The following is a 14,317-nucleotide window of genomic DNA, read 5'->3' as shown; positions in this document are numbered from 1 at the left end:
AGGATTATTAAATAGTTCACAAGGTAAGGGTGAGAAAGGCAAAAGAAGTCACAGAACCTAAAAAGGTGAAAGCAGTGATAATTCCTGCTTGCCTGTTAAGTTTGCCATACTTGTATGCAAAGTACCTGCAAATAAACCTGCAGTTAGGAACCTGTGATGAACAAAATAGCACAGTCTCACAGCTGGCAGAACAGAGAAACATATTTTAGTGTTGAAGAGAGAACATGAAGCAGTTCAGTGTCAAATTATTTCTGTAACAGATGCTTTAGAGAGAATGATTCGTTTGCTTTTAAGTGGTGGCTACACAGTTTCACTGTCACTAGCCAAACTCTGGATAATTTATCATTTTAAGTTGAAAGCCAGCTGTATCATGGAGGGAAAGGGATAATTTCCTGTCACCTTCCTTTTTGGAAAAAGCAGTGTGTGCACACTGAAAATATTTCCAGCTTGGGTTAAGTATGTTTGAAAATACCTTTCGGGTAGAGTCATATTATGATGGCCAAAGAAAAAGGACTTGCTTTCAGTTTGACATGTTTACAGAAGCATTTTAAGAAGTCCAAGGGCCTTTTTTTACTCCTTGCCTTAAAAAAGTACACACTGTTCAAGCAGGAGAGTTTGGCCAGTGTTGCCCTGATCTGGCACTGCAGTCTGGTGGAGAAGGTCCTTTCAGAAATCACTCTGTACTTGCTGAAGGGACTGCTGAGAGACAACAGCAGAGCCTTGTTCTTATGTTCCTGTACATGTGAATGAAGGTAAAATAAGGAATAGAGAGTGTGGTGGGAATGTGGAATTTTTCTCCTTTGGAGTCTGGAGGTACCTTTCCTAAAATGAAAGTAGGGGAAGTGCTGCAAATGCTTATGTTTGTGCATGTTGGGGTGTTTACTGCATCTTTTGAGGGATTAGAAAAACTACATTTCATTTTTCTATCAATGCTCTGTGTACACTGCATGAGGCAGACAGTAAATCCTGGTGTGAAATGTGAAAAGGTTGAGGACTGAAAGTGCATATCCTACTGCAATGTGAGAGTGCTCTACTGTAAATACAAACCAAGTACAAATTACTGTTAGTCATCAGTCCTTCAAAGTACAGCTAGGACTTGGTTTTAAAATATTTCCTATTGTGTACAACTCTTTTAATATCAAAGGGTCTTTTCCTTTCCTTCATACCTCAGCAATGACAGCATTCATGTGAAAACAAAGTGGTTTATTTGCCAGATAGTTCCTATTCTGTTTTCCTCTCCTGAAACCATGTTGCTTTCATTAGCTAGAAACACAGCCCCTTGAGATGCTTCACCACAAGGCATGCCAAAAGTATCTCATGGGAGCAATCTTTCACTAACAGAGAAATAAATGAGATTTGTCCTGTAGGTACTTTTCCCCAACTTTAGTTTCAAGAAATATAGTAGCTCTCAAGATCCATTAAATCCCAAATCTCCACTGAGTAATCTCCATGACAGTAATCCTTTTATGTCAAACTGTAATATGACAGTAAGAAAATATTGCCTTAATTTGTTAAAGCAAGGAAAGACACAAATAAGCATCTGTCATTTTGAACAGAACAGCTAGGAAATGAGCAGTCGTATAAGAAATCAGAAGTTTTCATTCATTTTACACAGTAGTTGCTGAGTGACTTACTCGGGATGTTATTAGTAATTACTGCATGAAGCTAAATCATGCTTGAAACCTCCATTCTCCTGCATGACTCATGCTCTAAAGATGACCTCTGCAAGAGAAATTGAGACTTACTTAGACTAGAGCAAAACCAATGGTGTTGAGCATGAAAGCCACATTACCTGTAGTCCCTGCGTCTGAATTTCAGCCGAACAAGCTGGATGATGATCGGGACTAAGCAAAACTCTGCTGTTTGTTTCTGAGAATGTTGGCTACAATACTCACTTGAGGGTTTTCCTGTCTTCTCGTCCTGTGCAGTGTGGAGGGTGAAGCTCCAAGCAGTGAGACTGGCACGTCCCTGGACAGCCCATCTGCTTACCACCAAGGCCCTATAACACACAGCTCAGCCATCAGCCCGGACCATTACGAGCACTCTGCGTACGGGCTCTACTCCATCTCCCCGGGGCAGCAGAGGTCTCGGAGGCCCAAACTCCAGCACTCAACATCCATCCTGCGAAAACAGGCGGAGGAAGAGGCTATTAAAAGGTCAAGATCACTTTCTGAGAGCTATGAACTCTCTTCGGACCTACAAGATAAGCAGGTATTTGAGCTTTGTTACCTTATTTAAGACAGTGGCAACATGTCTGTAAACTGGGCAAAGTCTTTTCTGCAGTTGTGATGCTGAAAATACCTTTGGTTTCTGTGACCATCTTAGTTCAAAATAGCCATATGTCAGCACTTCTGAGACTTTTGACTCTTTTATTGTGTGTTGTGTCATCCCTGTGTCCCACATACCTTCCCCCCTTCCTGAAGAAAAGTGTAAAAGATGTATTAATAGTGTTAAAAGTAAAACCAGTTCTACTAGGAATTGTGATTTTATGCTCAGGACAAGTGCTAGGATGTAATAATGCAAAATAGCTTTCTAAGAAAATGAGTAATTTTGTTACCTGGATATTTTTGTTGTTGCTGAAAGAAAGGAAGAATTTATTGCAACAGATACTCTCTTGTATCTGTGGGGTGAATTCAAGATCTTAATTGGCTTTACTCAACTAGGCAAAACTCCCTTATGCTTTACAGAGAACTGGGTGGATGCTATGCAGATGCCTTAAAAGCCTTTGTCCTTAAAAAGGCACTGCTGTAAGACTGTCAGCCTCAGCCTTTCCTTTTAGGCTTTGTTTTGAATGTAATCCTCTTTGAAAGATGTTTATTGCCATAAAAGTTCATATTTATTGTTTGAAAATGGTGCTGTAAGAGCATAAGGTAAGAAAATACGCAGGATGCACTGGATTTCACTGGTAGATGAACAGCAGCCAATGCATCAGTCTTTTTTGGTTTGGAAGGGGTTTTTTTGGTGAGCGATCTTGTCACAGAATATTCTGTTTACTGTACATCATGGTGGTGTATTGCATGGTCACTGCAGCTTGTATGTTAACATGGCAAAAGCAGCAAAGTTCCACAGACAGGAAGCAAACTACTCCTGAGCTGGGACCAAACACTGATAGTCAGTGAAATTTCTAGGGACCAAGTCACATTTTCAGATTGGGGGATCCAGATGGACCTGGAAGAACAGGTCTTGATCTCTGACCCAAAGTTGAAGCCAGTATTTGGGATAGCCAGTATGAGTTTAGTTCAGCCTCTGTGCTCACCAGGTTTGCTGTTGGAGTGGGGACAGAGTGAGTTCCCAGTGCCAGCTCTGCTATTAAACTGAACCTCCTTGTGAGATCTAAACTGTTCCTTCCTCTTCCACCTTTGGCAGTGGTTTTTGCTGGATGCCTCATAAGGGATTGATAGAGAGTGTAAGGCTTACTAGAGACCTCCTGCACTGCAGATATTCCACAGAGCCTAATTCCATCTGTCCTTTCCTGCGAGTTTGATAGAGAATGAGGACTGCAGATGTTATTTTGTATTTGTTCAGGGAGTCTTGCACAATAAAAAGTGACAGTGATACATGAAGGAAGCTTGATACAGAAGGGTTGCTTGCTGCTCTTGGAAAGCTCTCACTGAAATAGCTGAAGATACTTAAAAACTACTTAGGAAGATGTCCAAGGCTTTACCTACAGGCAATATCCATGGAAAAGGTGCATGAAATAGGCATTAAACTCTATTAGAAATATTAATGATAAGTCTAACTCATCTAGGCAATCTGGAAAATACTCTCAATTTAAATTCCCACTAAAACCCCCTAATTCATGATATTCAATGATAATGTTATTTTTCTGTGTAAACCTGAAGGACAACAGCCCATTTGCAGGAGTAAAGCCCAGGTAATTTATTGTATAGAAAATTAGGTTTTGTTTTATTCTTTCGCACCAGCTGTGCTAGTTTACTTTTCATTACATTTGACATTTAATTTTGTGAGGAGAATTAAACTGACAATTTGTTTGTTTTGAAATTAGTCCAGAAAAAAAATCTCTTAGGATTTATTTAAATTCACATGAGATATAGATATGTGTATGTGTATATAAAACATGCATGTATACTACAAACAGAAATAGTAGCAAATATGTGGCAAAGTTGTGATAGAAGTTCTTAATAACTCTTTGAATCTTCAGAATGCCTTACAAGTAACCTCATAGTCTCCTTGACATGTACAAGTGTGGGGGTAATATAGCCCCATATGGGGGTGAAAGGCTAAACAGTTGTGTTGAAGAGAAACTGTAGAAAATTATGCAGAGATTTACAGATTTCCAGCTCAGAGATCAGCAGCAGCTTTTTGAGCTTTGTTAAAAGAAGTGTAAAGATACAGTCAAAAGAACAATTCCTTAGCAGTAATCCTGCTCTGAGCCCATCATGTCTAATGAAAAAGGGTATCTGGATTTGCAGGCAAGATGAAATTACTTTTGAATCATTGCAGTATTATGAAAATTGCATGGACTTACACAAAAATGCTGCCAGAAAAATGGGGAGTATAGTTGTAGTACTAAACATTGATTTGTCATAGATGTTTTGTGTTTGTGAATTATATGGATCTGGCAAAGACCAATTAGAACAGAAATTAAATATTGTGGACAAAATAAATAAACTTAGCTATTAATTTTGTTCACTGTATTTTAACTAAGTGAGGGGGTGGTGAGGCACTGTAAAGCTGTGGCTGCTCCATCCCTGGAAGTGTTTCAGGCCAGGTTGGATGGGGCTTGGAGCAACCTGGGCCAGTGGAAGGTGTTCTTGCCCATGGCACAGGGTGGGAAAGGATAAGCTTTAAGGTCCTTCCAACCCAAACCATTCTGTGATTCTGTGATGCTTTTCATGGTTTGGAAGAAAAGATTTGAAAATACCTAATGAGTATTCCAAAAGTATTTTCACTAGGTTAAATTGACAGCATTTATAATGTATTTATTTTGCATATTCATTCTGTTAATTGGCAATTTTGAGTGCAATTACAAGGATGAAAATAGATTTGAATTTGTATTTAGAAACTCTGAAATATGTTCTTGGTTTGAGGAAAAATGTGCATGTGGATATTTGATCAGAGATGGTTCTCTGGAAGAATATGTTCCAGCAGGCTGTTTTGCTTTGATACCAGCCCTGGGTGAAACTGCTACCTGGGTTTAATTCATGGAGAAAGCAATGTGTGCCTGGAAAGGTGGTGGCCCCTTTGAGAGTTTACTCCCAAAATGTGGCAATTTGCACCATACTTAGATTTCACTTCTCTGCAGTTGTCCCTGCAGAGACATTGACAGCATTACGCTGCGTTACTGCTGTCTTGTCTACTTCGACATGAGCACACCAATGCTCGTGTGGAAATCAAAATGCAAACACACACACAAATTGCCAATACCTGAGTTTTATATGTCAGTATTCACACAGCCATATTTTGTATTTTATGGTGGGATTTGCAAGTGACTCTTCAGTTCACTGTTTGTGCAGTTGTTAGTCTGGAGTTTGGAGTTTTTACTTTCAAACCCAGTGTATAGTCTTTGAAAAATGTCTGAAAATTAAGGTTGTTATAAGAATATTTTTTTTGTTGTACTCTAACCTTGTTCTAATCTGCATCAAGTGACAAGTGCTCCTGCTCTCCCTGCCACAGGTGGAGATGCTAGAACGGAAGTATGGAGGCCGTCTCATAACCAGACATGCTGCTCGCACTATACAAACAGCTTTTCGCCAGTATCAGATGAACAAGAATTTTGAACGTCTCAGAAGTTCTATGTCTGAAAATCGTATGTCAAGGCGCATTGTACTGTCCAATATGAGAATGCAGTTTTCCTTTGAAGGACCTGAGAAAGTCCACAGCTCTTACTTTGAAGGAAAACAAGTTTCTGTTACAAATGATGGGTCAAAGCTGGGATCCCTGGTACCATCTGAATGTGATGACATTGCAGACACAGCTACAATGAAGTCTCCAGCAGCATCTACTGACTTTACTGATGCCATTACAGAACTGGAGGATGCTTTTTCCAGGCAAGTGAAATCGCTTGCGGAATCCATTGACGATGCACTGAACTGCCGTAGTCTCCATTCTGATGAAATCCAGGCTGCAGAGCAGGTCAGAAGTCGTGAAATGGAAAGGGATAGTTGTGCTCCAACTAAACCAGCACTTCACAACGTGGATCACAGGAAGCTTGATGAGATGACGGCGTCCTACAGTGATGTTACGTTATATATTGATGAGGAAGAGTTGTCTCCACCTCTTCCACTCTCCCAGTCAGTGGACAGACCGTCCAGCACAGAATCGGATTTGAGGCTCCGGTCTGTGAACTCTTCTCAAGAGTATTGGTCCATGACTCACAAAGATGATAAGATAGACACTGACACGAGCTGCAGGAGTACCCCCTCACTGGAATGTCAGGAGCAGAGAATGAGAATGGATCATCTACCATTGCTAACTATAGAGCCACCCAGTGACAGTTCAGTGGACTTAAGTGATCGCTCCGAGAGAGGCTCATTAAAGAGACAAAATGCATATGACCGAGGGATCACGAGTCAACAAGGAAGCCCAAAACATATCCCTCACAGTATTCCTGCCAAGATCATAACCCGAGAGGAGCAGGAGGCGAGACATAGGGCTAGGCCTATAGACAGTCATTTAGCTATCAATGGCACAGCAAACAGGCAAAGCAAATCAGAGTCTGATTATTCTGATGGAGACAATGACAGCATCAACAGCACTTCCAACTCGAATGATACAATAAATTGCAGCTCAGAATCTTCTTCTAGAGACAGCCTAAGGGAGCAAACCTTGAGCAAACAAACATACCACAAAGAAACTCGCAACAGCTGGGATTCCCCTGCCTTCAGTAACGATGTTATCAGGAAACGCCATTATAGGATTGGACTAAATCTTTTTAACAAGTAAGTACAGCATTTCTTCCTCTTCTCTCTGTGTCACTGAGAGAATGGACCAGGAATATTTTTCTTGTATCAGATAAGGTAAGACTGGTGTCTAATACTGACCTTTCAGTGCATGAACAAGCTGCTTGTGGTGACTGTTCATGTGAGAGTACTTAAACATTGATGTCTTCATAGTTAAACAGCTTAAGGGGAAAAGAAAAATTATAATTATGTGTATATAAATGGTAGCAAACTATTGAGGATTAATCAGATTCCTTTCTTGTGGAAAAATATGGTGGCTTGATCCTGATCCATTTTTTGGTGTTACAACAAATTCAGATTTCTTCCTGCCTTAATCATGTAGGTGGTGTAAAACTTGCTGAGTGGGAACTAGAAATAACAAGCAGTGTAAGATGAGTTTCCTGTTTAACACTTGTAGGGGCTAGAATTTCTTCAGTAGATTTCATTAAAACTTTGATACTAACAGCTGATGCACTGAATATTTTTATGCTAAATAAATATTTGTTATTTATCATAAAAGTATCAAGAAATTTGTATTTCCACCTGTGACTGATAGTTTTGCAGTGTATGGAGGTGTTTAAAATTTCTATAAAACAACTTTCTCAAATTTCTTTGTTTTATTGAAATACCTTCTTTGGACACTTCCATGTGGCTACTGAAAACCATGAATATTATGAGAGAGAGTAGCAAATAACACACTACTCTAAACCCTGTACTTCCATTATTGGAGTTACACATTTCTCATTAGAACTACCAACTGGAAGTAGGCAAGTCATAGGATCTCAGCAGCTTTTACTGCTCATGAAGTGGACTGGGTAGGAAGATAAATCAAGCTGCTTTTTTGAGAAGATTTGACAACAGTAACATCCTTGGCAGGGCAAGTGGGGAGGAAGGTGCTGGTGCTGTTGGCTGACATTTAAAAGACTTGGTGCTTGCTCTGTTTTTTGCTCAGCAATTAAGCTTTAAGCAGTCAATGATCAGTGGGCTTCAGGCTTGATAACAGCATTCTGAGTCAATTGCAGAAGGCTGTAAGGAAAAAGGTGGGTGAACAAAGTGCTCGAGCTGGGCTGAATGAGAGCATTGGAGATTGTTAGATGCTTCTGGTGACACATCAGTAGGAGGCTGAAAGTGAAAAATAAACATCAGGAACAGAGAAGAATAGAAACTGTTATTTGAAACACATCTAAGTGATCCTTCTGCATGGACTTTGAACAGAGATGAGCCTTGTTTATATATTGGCTAGTTGTAAGACAATGTGCAGCTCCTTGACAGTGAGTGCTAAAAAACAGGACTGTACAGAACTCTAGGCAGCACCTCTGTGTGTAATCTTTTGTTGTGTGTGATTGTTCCATTCCCCTACTGCATTTTATCTCCAGTATTGATACCGAAGGTTCTCATTACCTTCCACTGAATCACTCTAATTCTATTGATAGCTCAGACAATCCCTGAGAATCCAATGTATCTTGTATTTGATTGTGGTTCTTCAAGTCTGCAGGTGACAATTTCATTAATGTGCAATGTCAGGTATTGACCCATCATAGCTGGGAAAGTTCCAAAGCTTTATTCCTTTAAAAGTTCAAAAGCAGTCTCTCAAGAGAGTATCAGGTGGGAAAAGCAAATTGCATCTCGTGAAGTCAATGGACAGATATTGTGTTCAGGCATTTGCAAGTGATGAGTTCTTCAAGATGAAGAATCCTTTTTCCTTTTCAATATGTGCTCTACAGGTGCTTTAGTTTCAGTTAACCTTCTGAGCATTATGCTCATTGTTCTTGGCACATGAGGTGTGTCCTAGCATCCTGTGTGGTCAAATGGTTTTTGAAAAGAAAACCACATCCTAGGTGTCAGTTTCCTTGGCAAAGGCTGCTGTTTCACATGCAGAACAGTGTCCACGAGGGTTGCCCAGCCTGGGTAGATATTGGCCAGGGAGGGGGTCTGCAGGTCAGATGGACTTTCTGCACATCAGTCTCATCTGTGCAGTTTCTCTCTCATGACACAGAAGAGTGCACCTGCCCAGGGACTGCCTGTGTGTCAGTCCTGTGCTGCAGCTGTTTGTGCACCCACAGGCACATCCGTGATGGGCTGGGATACAGGTTTTTAGTCTGCTCCCCAGTGTTCAGGTCAGTGCAGCAGAGCCATTTAAGTGTCTTCTGACCACATGATCTTCATGACACATTTATGATCCTAAAATGAGGGAGCAGAGCAAGCCTTGGCAGCGAGCCCCCAAGAGGATGTGTGCTCCACCCAAGCGGAAGGACTGTGCAGGACTGGAAGAAGTGGCTTTGAACTCACCTCCTACAAGAAGACAAGTTTTTATCCAAGTGTCTACAGCTACCAGAGGAAATTTTAGGGATGCCTTTTAGAAAGAGCTCATGCTAATTTCATTGCACCTTTGAAACCTTACTCGCAAATTAAAATCCCAAACCTTAATTAACAAATAATTATGTCATTTCTTTCTGGTACTTGGGTGAAATACAGAGAATTAAGAGCCTTAAAGAAGTACATGAATTGTAGTAAATACTTCTGCTTTGTTCACTAGGAGTGCTGAAAGAATGAAGTTTTTAAAAGCATGGAAAGTCACTATCGACACAGTTGAATTTGAATGTATAATTTTTTTGGCTTTTCTATTACAATAACAATTTTCCAAAGCCAAAGAGCAGTTTTCTTACCAGAGGCCCTTTGTTAGGATAGCCAGTTATGGGTGGAGTCCAAGTTGAGCACGACTGGTCTAGTTCACTTAATAACTATTTTGTGCAAAAGATTAGTAACCTAATGGAGAACACAGGACATTAGACAAAAAAAAAGGTAATTAAAAATCATTTTTCTGAGCGTTTTTGCAGGTCTAGTGGAAGGTGTCCCTGCCCATGGCAGGGGGTTTGGAAGTAGATGATCTTCAGGGTCCATTCCAACCCAAACCAGTCTGTGGTTCTATGATTATCACTTGATCACAGAATTTGTTTCAGATTATAACTTGGATTCATTTTGGAACCCTAGTGTTGATTAAAGAAGTGTACTTTTTTAAATAGGTTTTGTAGTGGCCACTGTGCTGGAACACAGAGTATCCCCCAAATGGAATGATTTCTGCCAAAGAAATTGCAGTGAAGTCACAGCTTCTGTACATTCCCTGGATTTGAATGGCAGTAGTGATTTCCCCGTGTCAATGGGCTGTCCGAGTGTGTGTTTCCATTCATTGCCTTCCCAAAGGAAGGATTGCAGGTGCATGCCCAGAGTGCAGGGGCTCCCAGGAAGGCTTGCTGAAGCCAGCTGTGTTGAATTAGGCATTTTCTTCAGTGTAGTTTGAAAGGGATGTAGTCTGGGAGAAAATACACTAGAAACCATTCCTCCCTTATAGGCAGAAGGAAAACACTACCTAGAAAGGTTTATTTTGCAGGCTTCAAACCCTGCCAATGCAAATCCAGCCTTTGAGACTGGTTTGCTTATAAACAGAGCTTCAAGAGGCCTTTTGACTGCTGCTTTAAAAAGAAAAATAAGAAGGAAAAAAAAAAGAAGTAAAAAGGGCTGTGATTTGATTCCCCTGTTTGTTTTGGCTGCAGGCTGGCAGTACCAGGTTTGCCAGTTGCTGCACCCCAGCCTAGTAGGATTTTCAGGTTCCATTCTGCTGCTGCTGCACTGATGGCTCTAACAGATTAAACTGGGCTGAATGGTTTAACCTCAGTGGTCTGAAGAGAGGTGTCCTGCCCTCGGGTCAGCTGTGCAGCCAGCAGCAGCAGGCTGTAATTCTCTGCATAGCTGTGCGTGTGTATATTGCCATAGGGCCTTCTCTTGTGCCATCGTGAGGGTGGCAGCAAGTGGCTCTTCGCCCAGTGTCTGTGGCTGCCAGGTGTGTTTGTTGATAGCAGAGCCTGCAGTTAGTGCCTCCTCACCCGCAGCGACACACCCAGCCATGTGGGACAGGGAACACTGGGGACTGCTCAGCACAAACACTTCCTGCATGAATAAAGTGTTTTCAACAAAACTCAGATGACATTAGAGTGGTTTGAAAACGATGTGACTGCGCCTGGTACTGTAAAATATGGGATATAAAAGTTCATATTGCCCAGACTCATTTTTTAATCTAGCAGAGCCTAGAGTCATATTCAGTATCTCCTTTGGGATATCAGCTGTAACTTTGGAAGACACTGTAAATTGTCCTCTCATCTGTCAGTGTTCCTGTGGCATTGTGGTTTCTTGCCATGGGAGCCAGACCTGCTGGTGCTGGTGCCAGCTTCTGACATTGGTGGTGAAGAGTGTGAAGTGCAGCTCCTGGGCCATTTCCCCCACACTGTAGTGTTCTGTTGAGGGCTCTTTGTGTGTGCTGTTAGGCTGAAGGCTCTACATCCTAATCTTACCTGTCCATCTTGGAGCTACAGCAACATAACTACCCTTTGCAGTGCTAGCACAGAGGCTAGGCCAGCAATAATTTTACAGTAAGTTTTCCCAGATGCCTTTCCCTCTTTTGCTTTCTGGGAAGGGTAATGACAGATGGAAAACTCTTCCTCATGTGTCCTCAGTGCATTACAGTATTCTGTTCTGAAGAGTTGTCTGTAGCTTCCTTTATAACAGGCCACTATCAAGGTTTCTGCTATTCCAAAGGTCCCTCAAAGGATTTATTGACAGAGATAAAAAGGCATCAGTATTTGTTTGCAATATGCAATGATGTCTCCTCGTTTGCCCTGAAAGCCTTACTGGCTTCATTTATTGCACAACAGGGATGATTTTATGCAAAATTGCAAAACCACTGTTGATATGAATTGGATACTAATTCCAGGAACAGGCTTTTTAAAACATTTCTAGATTCCTTGGAATGTTAATTTAAGAAGTTATTTATTTTACCAAGCAGATATGAGAGGAATTTGCTGAGTGCTGGTGGGATTACACCAAATACAAAATTGCAAATTGAAGTTTCTAGAGAAATTCTTGTTGGAAATCTGAGACACACAATAATAATATTTGTGAGAAGGCACATTTTTCATTTTCCATGAAAGCAGCTCTACCTGTTCAACAGAGGAATAAGCTTTCCATCATTTACCTGTAGGTAGAGTTGGAAGGTAATTTGGATTCCTACATACTGTTATATTCAGAAACTACTGCAAACTTTCTAATTATTTTAAACCTGTCAATTCAGATTGAGGAGAGAGAAAGTGTAAATCAAACCAAACTGGTTCTCTTCCAAACTAATTCTTTTATTTTGTCCACTCATCTCTAATCATAGAATCATAAGATTGTAGGGGTTGGAATGCACCTCACAGATCATCTAGTCCCAGTCCCCTGCCCTGGGCAGGGACACCTCCCACCAGAGCAGGTTGCTCAAGGCTTCATCCAACCTGGCTGTGAACACCGCCAGGGTTGGGGCAGCCACAGCCTCCCTGGGCAACCTGGGACAGTGTCTCACCACCCTCACAGGAAAAAACTTTTTCCTAATATCTAGCCTAAATTTCCCCTCCTTCAATTTGAACCCTTTTACCCCTTGCCCAATCACTGCAGCTCCTAACAGAGTCCAGCTCCAGCTCCCTTGTAGTCCCTTCAGATTTTCAGGCTTTCGCAACAGAGCCATTTGCTGTCCTCTTGTACATGCTGAGAGGGACTTTTCTGTTGTTACAGCATCTGGACTGCAGATTATTCAGCCACAGATGCTTCCAACAAAAATTAAAATCAAAGCACTCCACGTAGCTTGTCCTTTAACATGCCGAGGAGTTAGTAAGAAGAGAAGAATGTTCTTAGTATGACTCTCATTATTTCTAAAAACATTTAGCCCAAAGTGAGAACACCCAAATAAAAAAAAAAATAAAAAAAAGCTCTGTGTGTTTTGCTTTGTTCTCTGTGTGTTTTATCTTTTCTCCCTGAGGACCCATTTTCTTCCTCTTTTTTTTTTTTTCCAAAACAAGTGCTTTGATTAGCATACATTATGTCCTGCCCATAAAATCCAGCTGAAATGTATAACTGTGGGTACAACCAGCAGTATACTCAGGCACCAGTTTCAAATACGGGCACAAGGGTCCATTGCCATGAAAAGGGAGTATAAGCTTTACCAAATGCTGAAAGCAAATGTAGGTTTTGGAAAGGCTGTGCTCGGGCAGCAGTAACTGCGTGCTGGTGTCCCTGGGTCCGTGAGAGAGGCATTACCTCATCCCTGCTGCCAGCTCCCTTAAACATTCCGGGCACACGTCTGCCTGGTGCTGCTGCGTGCCAGGAATGGGTGAGTGCTGAGTGCCCAGGGCTGGCTGCACGCTCGGGATGCAGCCCGTGATGAGCAGTGACCCTGTGAAAGGAGCGATCTGACTGCTCGAGCAGCTCCCAGACCAGCGGCTGATAGGACTCAGAGTGCCAGAATTTGAATTCCTTTCACCCCTGGCCCCAAAATCTCAAGTGACCAAATTTGGATGGTGCAAAATGTGACCAGCTGCCTTTGCAGGCACACTGAGGGCAGTTTGAATAGGGAGCTGGGAGGGCTGTGTAGGAACCCTTGGAAGCAGAGTTAAAGAAAAGAGAATCATAGAATCAGTTAGGTTGGAAAGGGACCACAATGGGTAATGTGATCCAACTTCCCTGCCCAAGCAGCTCCACCCTAGAGCACATGGCCCAGGGTTGTGTCCCAACATCTCATGAACACCTCCAGTGAGGGAGGAGAATCCATGACCTCTCTGGACAACCTGTTCAGTGCTCTCTGACTGCACAAGAAAGTTCTTCCTCATATTCAGGTGGAACTTCCCGCGCAGCAGTTTTTGCTGTTACCTCTTGTTTCACTGGTTTCTACAAGTCTCCATCATCTTGGCACTTCCCATTCATGTGCTTGAATATGTTAATGAGGTCCCTCTCAATCATCTCTTCTTGTGACTAAAGAGGCCCAACTCCCTCAGCTTTTCCTCATAAGTGAGGTGCTCCAGTCTCTTAAGGAAAGAAAGGAGCACCAGTTCTTTCCTCCTGAGTAACAGTTCACATCTGTCTCGTGAATTGGGGTTTGGTGGATCTGGAAATGGAAAATGGAGATCTCTGAAAGGCATTTTGCACTGCCAATCTAAAGGTGTCCCTTTTAAAAGGAATGTGACTGACAGTGTTTCCCATCTGCAGTCAGCAGAGGGGCAGAAATTGGAGCTGACATGCTTCTGTTATATGCGACTGAGGTGAGGGTGTGGAAAGGCAATTTAGGGCAGGTATTGTTCCTCAATTTAAAGGACAGAGTCCTGGTAAAGTCTCGTTGCTGACAGCAGTTGCACAGCTGTGGGGGCAGTACTGGGCCCTGACAGCCGTTCCGAGAGCGCCGTCCGCTTTGCCATATGGGTGTCCCAAAGTGGAGAGCCTTTTGCTCTGCTGGCAGCCACAAACCCCTTGCCCTACTCTTTGAGAAATGCAAAGATGCAGTGGGCCAGAGGAGGTGAGAAACGTCTCATGGACTGTTTTAGGCCATTTGTTTAACTATT

The 14,317-nt window shown here is 42.0% G+C and overlaps 1 protein-coding gene across 1 annotated transcript in view; it reads left to right on the top strand.

The window, feature by feature from the left end:
* Positions 1-1,932: 1,932 nt before the first annotated feature.
* Positions 1,933-14,317, top strand: part of IQSEC1 (IQ motif and Sec7 domain 1) — a gene marked incomplete at its 3' end in the record, with an annotated part of 23,504 nt that continues 11,119 nt past the window's right edge. Inside the window, exons 1-2 of the mRNA XM_009075652.1 lie at positions 1,933-2,211; positions 5,638-6,902. Of these exons, the coding sequence (XP_009073900.1) occupies positions 5,644-6,902 (1,259 nt within the window). The remainder of the gene's footprint in view (positions 2,212-5,637; positions 6,903-14,317) is intronic.

The sequence above is a fragment of the Acanthisitta chloris genome, unplaced genomic scaffold (assembly GCF_000695815.1).
Source record: "Acanthisitta chloris isolate BGI_N310 unplaced genomic scaffold, ASM69581v1 scaffold5625, whole genome shotgun sequence".
Classification (NCBI taxonomy): Eukaryota; Metazoa; Chordata; class Aves; order Passeriformes; family Acanthisittidae; genus Acanthisitta; species Acanthisitta chloris.
This window is presented reverse-complemented; position numbering and strand designations above follow the sequence as displayed.